The 19812-nt window shown below is 37.8% G+C and overlaps 1 protein-coding gene across 1 annotated transcript in view; it reads left to right on the top strand.

Moving 5' to 3' along the window:
* The first annotated feature begins 2868 nt into the window (after nt 1-2868).
* The window catches only part of LOC129481899 (solute carrier organic anion transporter family member 1B3), a 96642-nt gene continuing 79698 nt past the window's right edge, over nt 2869-19812 (top strand). Inside the window, exons 1-3 of the mRNA XM_063640754.1 lie at nt 2869-3010; nt 5471-5611; nt 10474-10622. Coding sequence (XP_063496824.1) covers nt 10539-10622 — 84 coding nt within the window. The 5' untranslated portion in view covers nt 2869-3010; nt 5471-5611; nt 10474-10538. The remainder of the gene's footprint in view (nt 3011-5470; nt 5612-10473; nt 10623-19812) is intronic.

Here is a 19812-nt window from a genome sequence, read left to right as displayed (position 1 = left end):
GTAAAAATGGCACAAATTGGGCAATATCAATATAAAGAGTGGAACCCAAAGAGAGATCTTGAAAGACGGGAAAATGACAGCGTGCTAACCTCCTGCTGGGCATATTTCTTTAGAAAGGGGAAAGTGATATCCTTGCCAGCACAAGGAAAGGAGGCAATCTGATACAGAAGTGTAGGTTGGCCTTAGCTTACACATGGACAGTTCTGGTACTAGTGTTTTTCCTGTACAGACGGGGTCCAGGGAGCTTTTGGAAGGTTTCTTCTTTATTTTTTGCCAGTGAAATAGGTCATCAGCTGAAGGTGGAGAGAGGAAACTACATGTTAGAATTTTGAGGAGAGGGACGAAGGTACAAAACAGTTACTCAGAAAACGAATGACATGGATTAGAAAAAAAACTGTGACCTCTAAGCAAAATAAAAGGTCCATTTTGGCTTTATGATAATAAATTTAAAGTCAGCATGGTTGCTGAATTTTCTTTAGCTCCATCAGCTCTATCGGTGAACAGGCAGAAAGAAATAAGAAACAGTGAAATCTGTGGCAAAGTTAACCTATAGATTATAGATAATAGTCAGTGAAAGCTTTGTTGTATCCAGAGTACTACTGAGCGTGAGCTAGAAAAATAGGCAGTGGTGCTCCATTCCTTGAAACTGATATTAAGGAGGGCTTGCTGTTACTGATGTGGTGATGTCTACAGTATGTCCATAGGAGTGAGGAGAAGGTAAGATCACTGGAGAAGAGAGGGTTAAAAGAAAACCAAGAAGCTAGAGAATTAAAACAATTATTTTCATGATCAATGAAATCACCAATAATTAAAATAGAAGAAGTATTTTGACAGATTTCCTTTGAACCAAGCACTAAAATTGTGAAGTGTGTGGGAGTGATTTAGGGTTTGGGCATGATCTCAAGAATAATAAATGGTAGAGTCTTTTGATATGAGATTCAAAACTATAAATTCTGAGGGTAAAGGGTAGGAAAATGAGCAGAAAGTAGTAAAGTAAGGCAAATTGGAAACCATTCCACCTGGTTTGGAGCAATATGGAAGATAAAGCAACCCACATTTATCACGGCTGCAGAAGAGGCAGGGAAAGGCCAAGTTATAGTTAGAGAAAAAAGAGAAACAGAAAAATTCTTACAAGAGGCTGAAAGTATGGAGAATTTCATTTATTATTAGTTATGCGTTCCAGAAAGCTCAAGAAAAGAGTTTTGGTTCAGGATTGGGAGACGGAGAGAGAGGAGATGGGGGCAAAAGCAAAAATGTGTATAGCCACACTGGGATTAGACAAGAGGTGATGAGTGATCAGCAAGTTATTATTTTTATTTTATTTTTTTGAGACAGAGTCTCCCTCTGTCACCCACGCTGGAGTGCAGCCGTGCGATCTGGACTCACTGCAACCTCCGCCTCCCGGGTTTAAGCAATTCTTCTCCCTCAGCCTCCCGAGTAGCTGGGATTATAGGCACGTGCCACTGTGTCCAGAAATGGGGGGTTCTTGGTCTCACTGACTTCAAGAATGAAGCCGCAGACCCTCACGGTGAGTGTCACAGTTCTTAAAGGCGGTGTGTCTGGATTTTGTTCCTTCTGATGTTCGGACGCATTCATTCCTCCCGGTGGGTTCGTGATCTCGCTGGCTCAGGAGTGAAGCTGCAGACCTTTGCAGTGAGTGATACAGCTCATAAAGACAGCGCAGACCCAAAGAGCGAGTAGCAATAAGATTTATTGCAAAGAGCGAAACAACAAAACTCCCACAGTGTGGAAGAGGACCCAAACAGATTGCCAGTGCTAGCGTGGGCAGCCGTTTATTCCCTTATGTAGCCCCACCCACATCCTGCTGATTGGTCCGTTTTATAGAGAGCTGATTGGTCTGTTTTACAGAGAGCTGATTGGTCTATTTTGACAGGGTGCTGATTGGTGCGTTTACAATCCCTGAGCTACACACAAAAGTTCTCCAAGTCCCTACTAGATTAGCTAGACACAGAACACTGGTGCATTCACAAACCCTGAGCTAGACACAGGGTGCTGATTGGTGCATTTACAAACCTTGAGCGAGACACAGAGTGCTGATTGGTGTATTTACAATCCCTTAGCTAGACATAAAGTTTCTCCAAGTCCCCACTAGACTCAAGAGCCCAGCTGGCTTCACCCAGTAGCTCCCGCACCTGGGGCCGCAGGTAGAGCTGCCCGCCAGTCCCACACGCCCTGCGCCCGCACTCAGCCCTTGGGCGGTCTATGGGACAGGGCGGTCTATGGGACAGGGCGCTCCTGGAGCAGGGGGCGGCGCTCGTCCGGTAGGCTACAGCGGGCGCAGGAGCCCATGGCGGGGGGCCAGGGGGAGCGGGGCGGCGGGGTGGGGGCCAGCAGGGCTGGGGAGGCTCAGGCAGGGCGGGCTGCAGGTCCCCAGCCCTGCCCCAAGGGGAGGCAGCTGAGGCCTCGCGAGAATTCGGACGCAGCGCCGGCGGGCGGGCACTGCTGGGGGACCTGGCGCACTCTCCGCAGCTGCAGGCCGAGATTCTAAGCCCGTCACTGCTAAGCCCGTCACTGCCGGGCGCGGCAGGCGGCTCCGAGTGTGGGGCCTGCCGAGCCCACGCCCACCGGGAACTCGCGCTGGCCCGCAAGCGCGCACACAGCCCCGGTTCCGCCCGCGCCTCTCCCTCCACATTCCCAGCAAGCTGAGGGAGCCGGCTCTGGTCTCGGCCAGCTCAGAAAGGGGCTCCCTCAGTGCAGCGGCAGGCTGAGGGAGCCCCTCAGCGCGGCCAGAGTGGGCGCCAAGACTGAGGAGGTGCCGAGAGGGAGCGAGGGCCGCCAGGGCCGCCGGCATGCTGTCACCACTCACCACCACGCCCAGCTAACTTTTTTATTTTTAATAGAGAGGAGGTTTCACCGTGTTAGCCAGGATGGTCTCTATCTCCTGACGTCGTGATCCGCCTGCCTGGGCCTCCCAAAGTGCTGGAATTACAGGCATGAGCCACCGCGCCTGGCCTCTGCCTTCTTATGATGGTGACTGACATTAAGAGAGGTAATTGCCATAAGATTAGTCATAATGATGCCAGGGCTTTGACCATTAGTGGGTATGGAGACATGGGGGTTCTTTCCAGGGAGTGCAGCTTTCTGTAATTACCTCTTGACCAGCTAAGGAACGTGAGGTGGGTAGGCAATGGCAGGTCTGCTCTGAGGCTGAAGTCTCCATCTTGGAGTATGCACCCAGTATCCGCCTGAGAACTCTTGAGACTAAAAACTATTAGGAAAAATTGCTGGGGACATGTTTCAGAGACTTGACTCTTATTCTTTTAATAAGAATTAACTGCTTTAAAAAATTGACAATATGCAAGTGCCATACAGTGACTCTAGGTATCGAATCTATAATGTGCCAGGTACTGGGTGAGGCAGTTTACACAGAGCAAATCCTTATCACAACTATAGCCTTCCCACGTAATGGATGAAAGCATTAATGCTTAGAATGGTGAAACAAGCTACTGAAGTTTATACTGCTGTCAAGTAGCAGAGACAATGGTACCAAAGTTTATCAAACTTCAAAGCCCATAATATTTCATCAGAACTGTGATGATGATTGCAGCAACAAACAGCAGATTGTTTTAAGCAAATTTGGAGTGGTATTGATCCACGGCTGTTAGCATAATATTTATCTTGAAAAAAAGTGTTGCAATGTCTTTTCTCTGACCACTCTTATTTTTTCCACAAGTCCCACAAAAAGGGAAGTCTAAATTACTTACATAGGAAGAAAAAAGGGCACAGAGAATGCTCTTTGAGTTCTGAAAACATTCCAGAATTTTACCACTGATAGCTTTGGTTTAGGGATTAGAAAGTTTCTCAGTGAATTTGTACTATTTTATCTTCATTCTATGCATATATTTGTCCCAAATGAAATTGGTGTCTTGAATGAAATGGATGTGTGAGGAGAAAACCATTAGCATGAGAACATCCAAACTGTCTTCCCACTCTGAATAAAAGAAAAGCCATGAAACTGATAATGAATGTTTAGTATCTCTGCTATGATGGTTCTCAAAAGCTGACAGTATGTAAAAATTATTCTAAGTGCGTATTTAAAAAGCATAGTCTCCGAACTCGTGAGTCAGAATCTCTTGTGTGTGGGGCTGGATCGCACTTTTGACAAAGGCTCTCCGGTAGATTCTGACTCAACAGAGGGGTGTTTGGGAGCCTAGTTCTAATTTTCACTGCCCCAGGTCTACATTTCAGTGTTCCCCACATTTTCTAATCCTCTTCTCCCTCCACACTCTGGTTCCTTTCATTATTCTAGTACTTCTATGAATTAACCGAGTATAGAACTAATCTAGGCCGGGCACAGTGGCTCACGCCTGTAATCATAGCACTTTGGGAGGCCGAGGCGGGCGGATCACGAGGTCAGAAATTGGAGACCATCCTGGCTAACATGGTGAAACCCCGTCTCTACTAAAAATACAAAAAAATTAGCTGGGCATGGTGGTGGGCGCCTGTGGTCCCAGCTGCTCGGGAGGCTGAGGCAGAAGAATGGCGTGAACCTGGGAGGCGGAGCTTGCAGTGAGCCGAGATCGTGCCACTGCACTCCAGCCTGGGTGACAGAGCAAGACTCTGTCTCAAAAAACAAAACAAAACAAAAACTAATTTATCAAATAACTGTGATATGGAAATTAAATACATATTGCTGCAACTGTATCAACAACTGTCCTGTCAGTGATAAGGGGTAACAATGTTTTCATACATGCATTCTGTCTTTGCTATATACATACACACATACACATACATACATATATACATACACTCATGCATGTGTGTATATATATATATTCATGTGAGAGAAGAGTCTGTTTATTATTTATATTATTATAGTACACTTCTAGAACACAGCCATGTGCCTGAGATATAGTAGGGAGTCAAATATGTTTGAGTTACTGAATTAATTAATTCGACTTCATCCTTACTCAAGAAAAGTTTCAACTGAGTGAAGGTCTTCCGTTCTCTAAAAAGCAAGTCAATAGAAGGAGATCATTCTTCCTTTACACTTTGATGTAAGGAATATATCATACAAACTAGTCTTGATTTTTGTCATTTAGAAGACTAGTCTTGTAATTAATTGGCAATTTAGTATTCCATGTGAAATATCCAGTGTCCATGTACGTCATATTAGATCCATACACATGTAACAAGCAAAGAGGGTATATTTTATTTTTTGAATGCTAATGTAATATGTAGGGACATTTTAAAAAATCACCTTGACATATTTTCTATTTGGAATAGTTTTAAATACTTTGGATAATGTGTTGTATTTGTATTTCTAAAGAAAAAAATCTTATGCAACCAACTTAATTAAGAAATAAATCATTCCCAGAAATAATTTATTTTCTAATGTTAACATAAAATAATGTGTACATTCTGAGAAATTATTAATAAAACCTTTAAAAGATAGGCTTCTGGGGTGAACTCCTAGAATTAGCTAGGTATGTTTTTTCTATTTGCCTAGGACAATGACCTAATAAGATGGTTAATCATCATTGAACTCATAAAAACAAACAAACAAAAAGCCAACTAACCATTTAAAGTGAGACTTTAACATCAGAAAAAGGATGGACTTGTTGCAGTTGCTGTAGCATTCAAAGTCCAGGTAAGAACCGTTGAGGTTGTCTAATTAAAACATTTCTTTTATGTAAGAAATTTTAACAAATTAGTCAAAATGTTTTTGATAGTTATGATAAATATTACAAATTTTATGCTCTGCATCTTCTCCACACTTGTGTTCTGAGCCCTAAAAGCCTAGTAAATATCCCTTCTAGAAATAGAAGAGCCTCAAATTTATATACTCAAAAATAAATTAGAGTAAATCATACCTTTATAAAGTGAAAAATAAAGTTTGAAGTCCTATTTCTACTGCTTTCTAAACAAATGAAACATGAAGTCTGGAAGGATGGACTTCTAGTTACTCTCTTAAAATATACTACAAGATAATTATTTGTATAAACTGTATAGAATTACTATACCAGGCTCCCTATTTCTTTGATTTCACTTTACCTGGATAAGTAGGAGTGGGTGGTAGAGGGGTGGAAAATATGTTTCAAAGTCAATCACCTCACTTTCCTACATTCAACTCAAGTTTGATTTAGGGTGAGGGGAAAGAGATTTTCTAGATAACTTTTTTATCTCTGTTCAAATAAGAGAAAAAAGTCTTCTGGGCACAGCTCTTGGAAAGAATTAACAGCTCAATAAATAATGGTCCCCTTCACCCATTCAGGAAGGTGGCTTCCCTGATAAGACAATTGATTTTATTGTGAAAGTAAGGTGGGGATGCAGAAAGTCTCTCCTCTGAACAATCTAAGAAGTTAGGAAATGCTGTTTTCCCTTTTATCCTCCTCAGTTCCATAGGTACATGCTAGAAACTGGGTCACTTGGCCTGCACTGGTTTTCTATAACCCCTTAAATATGAAAAGCTTAACAGAAATATAAGCAGAGGCTGGTAAGATTCTGCCCTCTACTTCAGCCCACTCACACTGTGAAGAACTGACCTGTTCTGTTTAGGGAAGAGTTGCAATGCTACATGCAAATGCCTGTGGCTCTGTCTGTAAACATATTGTGTCCTCAAAATTTATTTATGTCATTAATTTGGAACTCAGAAATAATATGTTCAGAGTAAAATATATTAAATGCTTCTAAATAAGGCTTAAAATGCCACAATGAAGTAAAAAGTGTGGTATTTATTCAAGACTAAATTGATATTCAAGTTTTCTAGGTACTTTGTACTTACTTGACACATTTTTTTTTGAGAAGGAGTTTCGCTCTTGTTGCCCAGGCTGGAGTGCAATGGCACGATCTCAGCTCACCACAACCTCAGCCTCCTGGGTTCAAGTAATTCTCCTGCCTGAGCTTCCAGAGTAGCTGAGATTACAGGCATGCGCCACCACACCCGGCTAATTTTGTATTTTTAGTAGAAACGGAGTTTCTCCGTGTTGATCAGGCTGGTCTCGAACTCCCGACCTCAAGTGATCTGCCCGCCTCGGCCTCCCAAAGTGCTGGGGTTACAGGCATGAGTCACCGTGCCCAGCCTACTTGATACAATTTAACCTTTCTGAGAGATGAGGAACCAAGTGCCCACATTTCTTATTTTTCTGGATGGGTATTTTATCTGAACATAGAGAGGTGTGGAATAGTTGTCTTGGAAAGTAGGGGAAATAACAGAAAAAAGTAATGATTATTCAGGTATGTTCTCCAGTGTTACAGAAGGATGAGAGAGTTTATTTCAACTAGAGGTAAATAGGGAAACATTAAAGTGGTGTGATTTGAAGCCGCATTACAGCCAAGAGATAGGGAAGGACATTCCAGGAATGGAAGACATATACATAAAGGTAGAGAGCTTTTCTCTTGGGACAGTGGTTCCATACGTCTGCAAGTGCTTATGGTTGTATTGGGAAATGGGACTAAAAACATGGATAGATTTAGGCTGTGAAGACCCTCAAATAGGAAGTGTAAGTTTTATTTTTGTTGTAAGAGGGATCTTTGAATGATTCCAAGAATGGACATGATATGCATAGGAAAGAAAGCAAGCTGGAAGATAGGACAACTAGAAGTTAATCAATTGAAAGAAACAAGGCTTGATTGGTGAGATAATAGTCTTCAAGCCTTCAAGAATATTTGTTTAGTATAAAGAAAAAGAAAACTAAAGCTGAAGGAAGACTATCTACCTTGCAAGTCATTCAAAAATATTTGCAATTATAGAATTAATTGGTAAAAAATATTTTCCAACTTTTATGAAGAAACAGAAAGAGATATTCGTGGAAAAAGTGGTGTAAATTTATTGAGGGGCTGCTTATTACCTTGAGACCACCAAATTATTGATTTTTTTCCTCACCTCACCAACAAAACACATACAAAAAGTGGAATAATCGAACTTCTCTTAGAGATACATAGGTATGGGTTTCACCATTCATGAGTGTATTTATATACACTTGCATATACATAAGTGATAATATCTTCAGATGTTGATTTTTCCATATTCATGCATTATCCACTAAATATGCATGATATATACTTATGGTTTTATACATTTATAATATAGAGAATCAGTAAACCCTTGTTGAGTAAATTAATGCATAAAATATGCAGTAGACCTTCATTATTCACAGATTCTATATTAGAAAATTTGTCTAAACACTAAAATTTATTTGTGACACCAAAATTAATACTGCTGGGCTTTTGTGACCATTGGCACGCATGAGCAGAGTGGTGAAAAATTTGAGTTGCTCTGTTTTGGATTGAAGTGGAACAAAGTGAAGCTCTGCCTTCCTGTCTCAGCTCCCATACTATAAACTTCACGGTGTATTTATCGCCACATTGTTTCCATAGTTGTGCTTTGCGATGCTGAGTTTACTGTTTTAAATGGACTTCAAGCATAGCCCTGAAGTGTTGTCCCGTGTTCCCACCTCCAAGAGTGCCTGACAGAAGAGGTACATATGCTATGTAAGTTTCCTTCAGGCATGAACTACAGTGTTATTGGCCACTAATTCAATGTTAATGAATCAACAGTATATATTAAGTGTCTTTAAACAAAAACATACGTAAAACATTATATATTAAGTTATGTATTGATCCGTTGATGAAAATAGACCAAAGCCGCACAGTCACCTAACGCTGTATCTCTTCTAGGAATGATGGATTAATATTTGCAAATTCAGTTTTCCCAGCAACTTTATGGAATGTAATTATTGCAAAAAGTGAGAATCAATTGTACATATAACCTATATCACACATATTATATAATCAGTATCCTATTACAAATCGGATGCTTATATAGATAGCTTTGATATTTATATACTTAGACATTTACATATCTAAGGTATCTATATAAGCAGCTACATAGCATATATCTACATAGCATATATCTACGTATATATGCTATATACATAACATATACCTATATCTATGTTATGTATCTGCTTATATACTTTATATGCATAAATATGTGTTATGCACATATGTATGAACAAGAATACATCTCTAAACCTTATAAATATTCCACTGTTCTATATAAAAGAGTCAACTGATGTAAAAAGTTGACTCATTTTACTGGTCTTTAAAATAGGGGCTTAATAACTCTCAAACTTATGATTTCTCTTTGACTTCAAAACTTCACTTGTAGGAATTTATCCTACAGATATGACCACACATAAATAAAATGACATATAACATATTAAGAACATTTTCTAATATGAAATAATTAGATATAAGCTAAATAGTTATCAATATAGAACTAGTTACATATATTATGAACAACAGAATATGCTGCTACCATAAGCAAAATGAGGAGGACTTTTATTAATATAAAGTATATACAGAAGATAAAAAGGTAGCATGCAGTGGTACTGTTATGCTTACATTTACATTAAAAGGGAAAATATGTATTTAATTAAAAATGCATATTAAGGCTGGGTGCGGTGGTTCACGCCTGTAATCCCAGCACTTTGGGAGGCCGAGGTGGGTGGATCAGGAGGTCAGGAGATCGAGACCATGCTGGCTAACACAGTGAAACCCCGTCTCTACTAAAAATACAAAAAAATTAGCTGGGCGTTGTGGCATGCACCTGCGCCTGTGGTCCCAGCTACTCGGGAGGCTGAGGCAGGAGAATGGCGTGAACCTGGGAGGCAGAGCTTACAGTGAGCCGAGATCACGCTACTGCACTCCAGCCTGGGAGACAGAGCAAGACTCCATCTCAAAAAAAAAAAAAAAAAAAAAAAAATGCATACCAGATTTCTGGATAAGGGGACAAAGGTTATAAGAAGAATGTTTGCCTTTTCTTTTTTTTTTTTGCATTTTCAACTACATGCATGTATTTTCTCTTGAAAAATAAATGGATAAACCCTAAATACAGTAAGATCATGATGATGGTAAGGTCAAGCATGATCAGAGTCTCTCTGAGAGATACTTGGAATACATTTTGCTCTTTTAAACAAATCCAAACTTTATCTGCTTTTTCAGCCTTGTTCCATAGGCATCTCCTCTATGAAACTGACTGAGGCTATCCTAATTACTATTATTTACATTATTTTTCAACCCATTTTGAGTATCCAGTATGTGCAAGTCATCATTTGGCATTTTATAAACCTATAAGGATAACATAAACAAATTTCCTTTCATAAATCTTGTAATCTGGATATGTAGAAAATATAAAAATTTTAATTTCTATAATTTAAAATTGTTGTTCATACAATCTAGTGTGTGGTTTTATATTATTTACTTGTTTCAAATTTCTCTCTATGAAAATTGTTTTTCTAAGTAAATTATAATCTGTTTAGGCTAGGAGTTTGTGTCTGTCTTTCCTCCTCTGTGTCCAGCATTGACCCAGTCCTGTGGTCAGGAAATAGCAGGCCCTGAGTGAATATTAGAGAATGATTGATTGATTGGTATTGAGCTTGTGGCTTTTCCTATTTTAAATTGTATATTGTTAAAGTAAAATAAATTATACTTTTTCTTTTTTAACAGGTGATCATTTCAAACCAAGCATCAGCAACAATTAAAAACATTCACGTGGTATCTGTAGTTTAATCATGGACCAACATCAACATTTGAATAAAACAGCAGAGTCAGAATCTTCAGAGAAAAAGAAAACAAGACGCTGCAATGGATTCAAGGTAGAATGGGTTTTATATTTTCAAACTAAAATAAGTTAATGGAAAATTTTTATGTATAGAAATTTTCCTATCCCAATGATGCTATATCTAAATTTATCAAAAACTTATTTTTTAAGAGTACTCCTCAGAGTTCTATAGCTGATTACAAACTGTCCTATGAAAGGATTAAAGTAAAAAAAAAATTGTGAATGACAAAATCTTAGAACAGCCATGGTTAAAGACGCCATTGACAAGTAAATTTGTTTTCTTCTGTGGCATACAGCAATTTTACATAATAATCATAATTACTACTGACAACATCTACTAAGACATATTAGAATCACAGGAATGGCATATATTTTTGGAACACATAATGATTACACATTCACATAAATATAATATAATCCAAAGAAGGTTAAATGTCATTGTTTATTTGACAGTGCTTCCTGTATGACTTTACTATACCAAATAAGTCAAATATGTCTCTTTTGGACTTCCGGAGATCTATTATTAATAAATATATGAAGTCAAAGTACTAATTTTACAAAATTTGGAAAGTCTGTCAAATGTCAGAAGTTTAAAATACTTAATATGATAATATAGGCTCATAGGTCATTGTAAAATAAATCATTCATTTAGTCAAAGTGATAACTCAAAGTTTTTTTTAAAAAGCCAAAAATCCTTATTTTTTGAGAGAGGAGACTTAATTTCCCAAACGATGAGCCCTAAGAGAGACTGCATGAGGCCAATTAAATCTGTCTCTCAAATCTTATAAACAAATCTATTAAATTTTAATCATTTTGACCATAAGCTATAATTTCCATAAACCTTTAAATAATCTTTTAATGTTTTTTTAAATTAAAAAAATGGGTTAATGCTATAAGAACCTTGTTTATCTAACACAGGGGCCCTGATGCTGGTCTTTCATCAACCTGTAATATTAATGTGTAATTTATATGGAAACTCTGAACTAAGTTTATCTCTCAAAATTGGCCCTTATAATTTAACAGATGCATGTCTTCTGTGACAGTCCCTGGGATTAGAGGGGTTCAGCAGTTTTAATTTCTGGTGCTGTGTCTCATGAATGCAGTTTATTTTGATTATCATCTTTTCCTGGGTCTGAAGATGAGGGTTTGACTGGTGTTACGGTTTAAGATTTAGCAGGACTTGGTGTGCTTTTTAGACCCAGAAGTAAAAGCCCTTTAATTTAACAGAATAGGCTGGGCACGGTGGCTCATGCTTGTAATTCAAGTACTTTGGGATGCCAAGGCAGGCAGATGACTTGTGGTCTGGACTTTAAGACCAGCCTGGCCAACATGGTGAAACCCAGACTCTATTAATAAATATACAAAAATTAGCCAGACATGGTGGTATGCATCTGTAATCCCAGCTGCTCAGAAAGCTGAGACAGGAGAATTGCTTGGATTTGGGAGGTAGAGGTTGCAGTGAGTCGAGATTCTGGCACTGCACTCCAGCCTGGGTGACAAAGCAAGACTCTGTCTCAAAAAAAAAAAAAAAAAAAAAAAAGCAGGAAGAAAGAAAGAAAAGAAAAACCATGAAAACTTAATAGAATTAGGACTTTAAAAGCAATACAGAAAGTAAAATGGACGTAATAACCTTAATTTTTAAAATTTGTAAATCTCAATTTTTCTAAGCAAATAAAAACTTAATAAGAATAACATAGGAATTATTTTGATAAATGTAAAATCTGTTAGACAAGTTAACAAAAAGAATAAAAAAGGTCTTCTACATTATGTTAGCTTTTTCCTATGAGGAGTACATTTAGATAACATGCAATCAAAACTAATGTAAACCGTACTTGAATTAGTTAGATATAGAAAGAGTGTGTTCCTGGTGATAAATGAAAATTCTTGGTTTCATAGAACAATTAAAGCCACACATCTTGGATATTAGCGTTTAATTAAGCTGATTTTTAACCATGGAACTAAATACATCCTTTTAAATTTCATTACCATATTTTAGCTGTGACAAACTGCTGATATTTCAAAAGTAACACAAGTATCAACCCAGAAAAGATTGGATTTAGGAACCAAACCCAGGCTGTCATGGTGAAAAAGGGCAGAATCTTAGCTACTGAACTACAGCATGGGATAACCACCATTGCTCTTTCATCTTGGCTTGGCTAGGAATAAATGGCCCTGTTATGTACATAAAAGTCCCTCAGGTAATCAATGTATTTTTTTCCTTTTGCTGGTTGTTTTAAAATTTTTCTTTCCTTTTACAGAGGCAGGAATTTAATCAACTCAGTAGGCTTTTTCCCCATAATTTGGAACTTTTCTTTGGCTTTGACCATGTCGGGTAGAGTTGGTCAAACCTAATGGGAAAAAGACTGAAACAACAAAAACAAACAAACAAAAATCAGTTAAGTCAAACAAACAAACAATTGTACAATTTATAGGATCACTGAGTGCTCTAATGGTAAGGAGAAATTAAGGCCAGCTAGTTGCTAATCTTAACTTTTAGTAATTAAGGAGAATTTCCAAGACAAAAATTACAATTCAGCTACTGCCTAGGAATGGGGCCCAGGCTCAACACTGCTCTCTACCATCCTAGAAGCAGGGAAACACTCAAACTCACCTTCCCTGTGGGAAGTGGGCTGAAACTTCAGAAAGGAGTTGTTGGTCTCCTTCATCATCATGGAGCAGGAAAACTCTCCTTCTTTGTTCGAAGCAAATGAAACTCCAGAAAAGGTGTTGCACAACAAAATAAATCTTAGATCTTAACCAAATTTTGAGAGATCAGGCATTCTCTCTGCAGTGGGAGCCCCCTGACCTTGGCAAAATGTGCAATTGGTTTTGTTACAGGAAAGGGGTCCCAATCCAGACCGCAAGAGAGGGTTCTTGGATCTTGCTCAAGAAGGAATTCAGGGCAAGTCCACAGTGAAAAGTGAAAGCAAGTTTATTAAGAAAGTAAAGGAATAAAAGAATGGCTATTCCACAGACAGAGCAGCCCCGAGGGCTGCTGGTTACCCATTTTTATGGTTATTTCTTGATGATATGCTAAACAAGGGGTGGATTATTCATGCCTCCCCTTTGTAGACCGTATAGGGTAATTTGCTGATGTTGCCATGGCATTTATAAACTGTCATGGCGCTGGTGGGAGTGTAGCAGTGAGGATGACCAGAAGTCACTCTGTCGCCATTTGGTTTTGGTGGGTTTTGGCCAGCTCCTTTACTGCAACCTGTTTTATCAGCAAGGTCTTTGTGACCTTTATTCTGTGCTGAACTTCTGTCTCATCCTGTGACTTACAATGCCTTAATTGTCGGGGACTGCAGCCCAGTAGGTTTCAGCCTCATTTTATCCAGCCTCTATTCAGGATGGAGTTGCTCTGGTTCACATGTCTCTGACAGTGTGAGCAATGAAGATATCTCAAGCTTGTACCTGGCACCCATAGGAGCCTTGTCAAAGGTTAGGGCCATCTCCACTAAGAGTCCTTCCCTTGGTCACCAATTTACAAATTTGTAAATCAAAAGGTATGAGAGACAGGTCTTAATCACTTGAGAAGTTTATTTTGCAAAGGTTAAGGATGCACGGGGGAGACAGACCTGTGCCTTTCTCAAAAGACGATTTTGACGGCTTCAGTATTTAAAGAGGAAAAATAGGTTGAAGGGGAAAGAGAGGTGAGGGTATGGTCACAATTCTGAATCCACAGGTTGCCAGAGAAAAATGAGCAGGTAGGTAAATAGTCAACTATGTATTCATCTTGCACTTAGTAAACTGACACTTTAAACAAGATAAAGTGAACATAGAATACCTACTGCTGGAGATATTTAACCTTTTACCTGTAGCTGTCTGCTTAGGAACAAAAGAAAAAGCCGCTTTTGGTGACTCAGCTTAATTTTGTTTCTTTTGGCATAGTAAATTGGGGTCCCAAGTGTTTATTTCCTTTCACAGAATTCACTTGCAATAATGTTAAACAGGGTTCCTTTTAACTTTGTCCAGGGAACATAGAGTTTGTTTGTTTTCTGAGATATCTGGTAAAGTCTATTGTGATGAAATATTTGAATAATATTTCAGCAGAATGGCAATCATAAGGAAAAAGTATTGGCTAATGCAAGTGAATTACCTTCTATTGTCTAAGGGTAATATAATGGGCTTAATTATTTTTACTTTTAAATACTGAGTGTTACAGTGATTTCACTTTCATGTGCATAGCAAAGTGACGACAAACTGGCAGAAGAAATAAGATTTCCAGAATAATCCCTTAAAGCATATTTGGAATAGAAGCTAGGAGTTAGGAAGATAGCAGTGTACGTAAGGCACATTACCTGCAGTCCAATAAAGAAGCCAGGCCGGGTGCGGTGGCTCACGCCTGTAATCCCAGCACTTTGGGAGGTCGAGGCTGGCAGATCACAAGGTTAGGAGTTCGAGACCAGCCTGGCCAATATGATGAAACCCTGTCTCTACTAAAAATACAAAAATTATCCAGGCATGGTGGCACACGCCTGTAGTTCCAGCTACTTAGGAGGCTGAGGCAGAAGAGTCACTTGTACCCGGGAGGCAGAGGTTGAAGTGAGCCGAGATCCCGCCACTCCACTCCAGGCTGGGTGACAGAGCGAGATGCCATCTCAAAAAAAAAAAAAAAAAAAAAAAGCCAGTTCTAGGCGAAAATATTTGAATAAGGTTAACATCATCGAAAACATTGCTAAATTGATTAATCATATCTACAAGTGATGTTTAAAGAAATCTTTTCACTAAGTTAAATTATTAACATTGAAAGAATATTAACCTCAACAATCACATTACAACAATTTTGTAAAGACTTGTGTGTCTGCAGTTGAATTTAGTTGCATTTCTGTGCCTACTTTGTATTCATGAGGAACAAAAATGTGATGCGATAAAATTTTTAAATAATCAGTATTTTAATTTTTTATGAAGTTTGAGACATCAGACTATCAACAAAGTACTGTTTCAGTAAAAATAATTACCAAAAATCTTAATAATTTTGAAATCTTGTGAATTAGGAGTATGCGCACATACAGACAGAGATAATTAAAACTATAGTAAAAATAGATCTAATTCAGCAACATAAAAAGAGATGGTGAGAGGAACAATAATAGTGGCTAACATTTGTTGAGAACTTACTATATATGAGATACTGTGCTAGTGTTTTGTTTGTGTTAATAGATTTTCTTCCTACCACAGTTCCATCAACCAGATGCTATTATCTCCCTTTGCAGATGAAAAAAACCTAGGTATAGAAAGGCAAATGAATTTCCCTAGTTCTCACAGCTGGTAAAAGATGGAGCCAAGGTCTGAATTCAGGCAGTCTGATTCCAAATTCCATGCTCTCAACTCTGTTTCACATTGCTAAAGTAGCTGTGGACTTTCGTACTATTAGTACCCTTAAGCGGTGCGGCCTATTTAATGATATACCTTATTCCATATTATTCAGTATCAAACAACCATGGGACTTGGTTTACCTGCATGTGTGCACACTAATACACATGTTGTTAGTGACTTGCATATACAGACTCAGTGGACGGAAATGTATAAAAGCACAAGTAGATTACAAACCCATTTAAATAAAATGACATACTTTGATTATTTTCTACCATTATTTGATTATTTTCCCTCAGTTTTTTGTATTGAACCAACTATGTTACATAGAATCTGCCAGTGTATACTTCATTACACTTGTCTTTTCTGCTCTTCAAATTACCTGTACCCCTATATTGTAATGAAAATCTTTAACAACAAAAAAGTAATGATTATTAAAAAAAAATAGAGCGAAAGAAAAAGTCTCCCCTTTCTGCCTTCATTTTCACTCCCTTTCTGGAATAATCACTCCGCATATGTAACTGCCACCAAGATCCATATCCCACAGGTTTTATTCTGGGTCTCTTTTCTCCGGCCATAGTGGCCTTTTTGCTATTTCTCAAACATGCCAAGCACACTTCTGACTTGGGGAATTTTGCACTTCCTTGTTCCTCTTCTAAAACGTTCTTCTTCCAGATGTCTTGTGCTTTCATGTCATTCAGATCTCTGTTTAAAGATTTCTTTACTCCTGAACACCCCATATAAAATAGCATTCCCTATCCATAACTCTTTAACCAGCTTGATTTTTATGGTATTTATCACCAGCTGACACTAAGACCCCAAAACGCACTTGTGTAGAAGTGCGTGTTTGCGCACATGTGTGTTTAATGGCGTAAAACAAAAAAAAAATTATCTTAGAGATCTAAAATCCAGAAATCAGAAATGAGTGTCAGTGAACTAAACTCAGGGTGTTGGCAAAACCATGTTTCTGAAAATTCTAGGGACAATACATTTCTTTGTCTTCTCCAGTTTCTAGAGTCTGTCTGAATTCCTTGGCTCATGGCCCTTTCCCGTGTTCAAAGCTAGTGATGTCCACATCACATGGATACTTCTTTCACATTTAAAGGAGGCTTGTGATTACAATGGATTCACTAGGCCAGGTCAAGTCATTCTCTTTATTTTAAGTCATCTGTTTAGCAACCTTAATTCCATGTGCAATTTTAATATCTCCTTGCCATGTTACCTAACATATTTACAAGTTCTGGAGATTAGGACCTGGATGTCTTTAAGGGTCATTATTCTACCTAAGGTTATATTATATATAACATTACATGTATATATTCTCCGTGTATATGAAGAATATATATATATAGTTTATATATGTTTACTATATATACACACATATATAGTTTGATATATAAATATATATACACACATATACATATACACACATATATACATGTTTACTATGTATGTATATACATATATAGTTTATGTATGTATATTGTACACATATATGTTTACTATATATACATGAGTATATACATATATTGCATATATACACTATATATAGTATATAAAATAGAGTATGTAAACTATTATATACACACAAACTGTGTGCATATTTATACACACAAACTGTGTGCATATATATACACACACTTTATGGTATAGAGAGATAGATGATAAATAAATTACATGTATATTACATATATTTACATATGTAATTTATGTAATATGTATTACATATATGTAGTTTATCATCTATCTCTCTATATCATAAAGTGTGTGTGTATATATATATTCACACACACAGTTTGTGTTTAAATAAGTTTATATACTCTATTTTATATACTATATATAATGTATGTATACAATATATGTATATATTCATGTATATATAGTAAACATATGTGTACACATATACATATATAAGCTATATATGTATATACATATATAAGCTATATACATATATAGCTTATATATGTATATACATACATAGTAAACATGTCTATATTGTATACATGTGTATATGTATTATATTTATATATATTTATATATTATATATGTGCATGTAAAAATATATAAATATATATACACATATATAATATATAAATGCATACATAGATATAATACATATATACACATATAAATATATGTATTTATATATCAAACTATATATGTGTGTATATAGTAAACATATAAACTGTATATGTATTCATATACATGGAGAAAGTGTGTATATATAGTAAACATATATATAAACTATATGTGTAGTCTTCATATACATGGAGTATATATATAATTATATATAGGTTGTATATATACATATATAGGTTGTAAACTATATATATAGTCTTCATATACATGGAGAATATATATATAATTATATATAGGTTGTATATAATATAACTTTTGGTAGAGTAACAAGTTATATATAATATAACCTTAGGTAGGGTAATGATTATATATGTATATATATCATAATATATATTATGATATATAATATATGTATTTATCCTATATTATATATATAATATATATGTAATTTATTTATCATCTATCTCTCTATACCATAAATTAAGCTCCATGAAAACATAGGTGTTTGATTCACTGTTCTCTCTGGCAAACATCAGTGCTCAGTGTGTATAAGCTGAATGACTGATGCAAGAGGTGGGTCCCTCAGTCTTGGGCAGCTCCACCCCTGTGGCTTTTAAGGGAACAACCCTCCTCCCACCTGCTTTCATCAGCTGGCATTGGGTGTCTGTGGCTTTTCCATGTGCACAGTGCAATCCACAGTGTCAGTGGATCTACCATTCTGGGGTCTGGAGGATCGTGGCCCTCTTCTCACAGATCCACTAAGCAGTGCCCCAGTGGGGACAGTTTGTGGGAGCTCTCGCCCCACATTTCCCTTCTGACTGCCATAGTGAAATTTCTCCATGAGGGCTTCACCCTTGAAGCACACCTCCGCCTGACATCCAAGCATTTCCATACATCCTCTGAAATCTAGGTGGAGGTTCCCAAACTTCACTTCTTGACTTCTGTGCACCTGTAAGCTCAACACCATGTGGAAGCTTCCAAGGCATGGGGCTTTTACCCTCTGAAGCCACAGTCCAAGCTGTATCTTGGCCCCTTTTAGCCATGGCTGGAGTGGCTGGAATGCAGGGCACCAAGTCATGAGACTGCACACAGTAGGGGGGCCCTGGACCAGGCTCAGGAAACCATTTTTCCCTTTTAGACCTCTAGACCTGTGATGGGCGTGGCTGCTCCCAAGGTCTCTGATGTGCCCTGGAGACATTTTCCCCATTGTCTTGGCAATTAACATTTGTCTCCTCATTACTTATTCAAATTTCTGCTGCCTGCTTGAATATCCCCCCAGAAAATGGGTTTTTCTTTCCTACTGCATTGCCAGGCTGCAAATCTTTCACACTTTTATGCTCTGCTTCCTCTTGAACACTTTGCTGCTTAGAAATTTCTTCCACCAGATACCCTAAATCATCTCTCTCAAGGTCAAAGTTCCACAGATCTCTAGGGCAGGGGCAAAATTCTGCCAGTCTCTTTGCTACAGAATAACAAGAATCACATTTGCTCTAGTTTCCAAAAAGTTTCTCACCTTTATCTGGTACCACTCAGCCTGGACTTTATTGTCCGTATCAGTATCAGTGTTTTGATAAAAGCCATTCAACAATTCTCTAGGAAGTTCAAACTTTCCCACATTTTCCTGTCTTCTTCTGAGTCCTCCAAACTGTTCCAGCTTCTGCCCATTACCTAGTTCCAAAGCTGCTTCCCCATTATCAGGTATCCTGTAGCAATGCCCCACTACCTCAGTACCAATTTACTGTATTATTCCATTCTCATGCTGCTAGGAAGAAATACTGAAGACTGGGTAATTTATAAAGAAAAATAAGTTTAATGGACTCACAATTTCAAAT

The sequence above is a fragment of the Symphalangus syndactylus genome, chromosome 5, assembly GCF_028878055.3.
Source record: "Symphalangus syndactylus isolate Jambi chromosome 5, NHGRI_mSymSyn1-v2.1_pri, whole genome shotgun sequence".
Taxonomy (NCBI): domain Eukaryota; kingdom Metazoa; phylum Chordata; class Mammalia; order Primates; family Hylobatidae; genus Symphalangus; species Symphalangus syndactylus.
The sequence above is the reverse complement of the archived record's forward strand: the minus strand, read 5'-3'. Positions and strand labels throughout refer to the sequence as shown.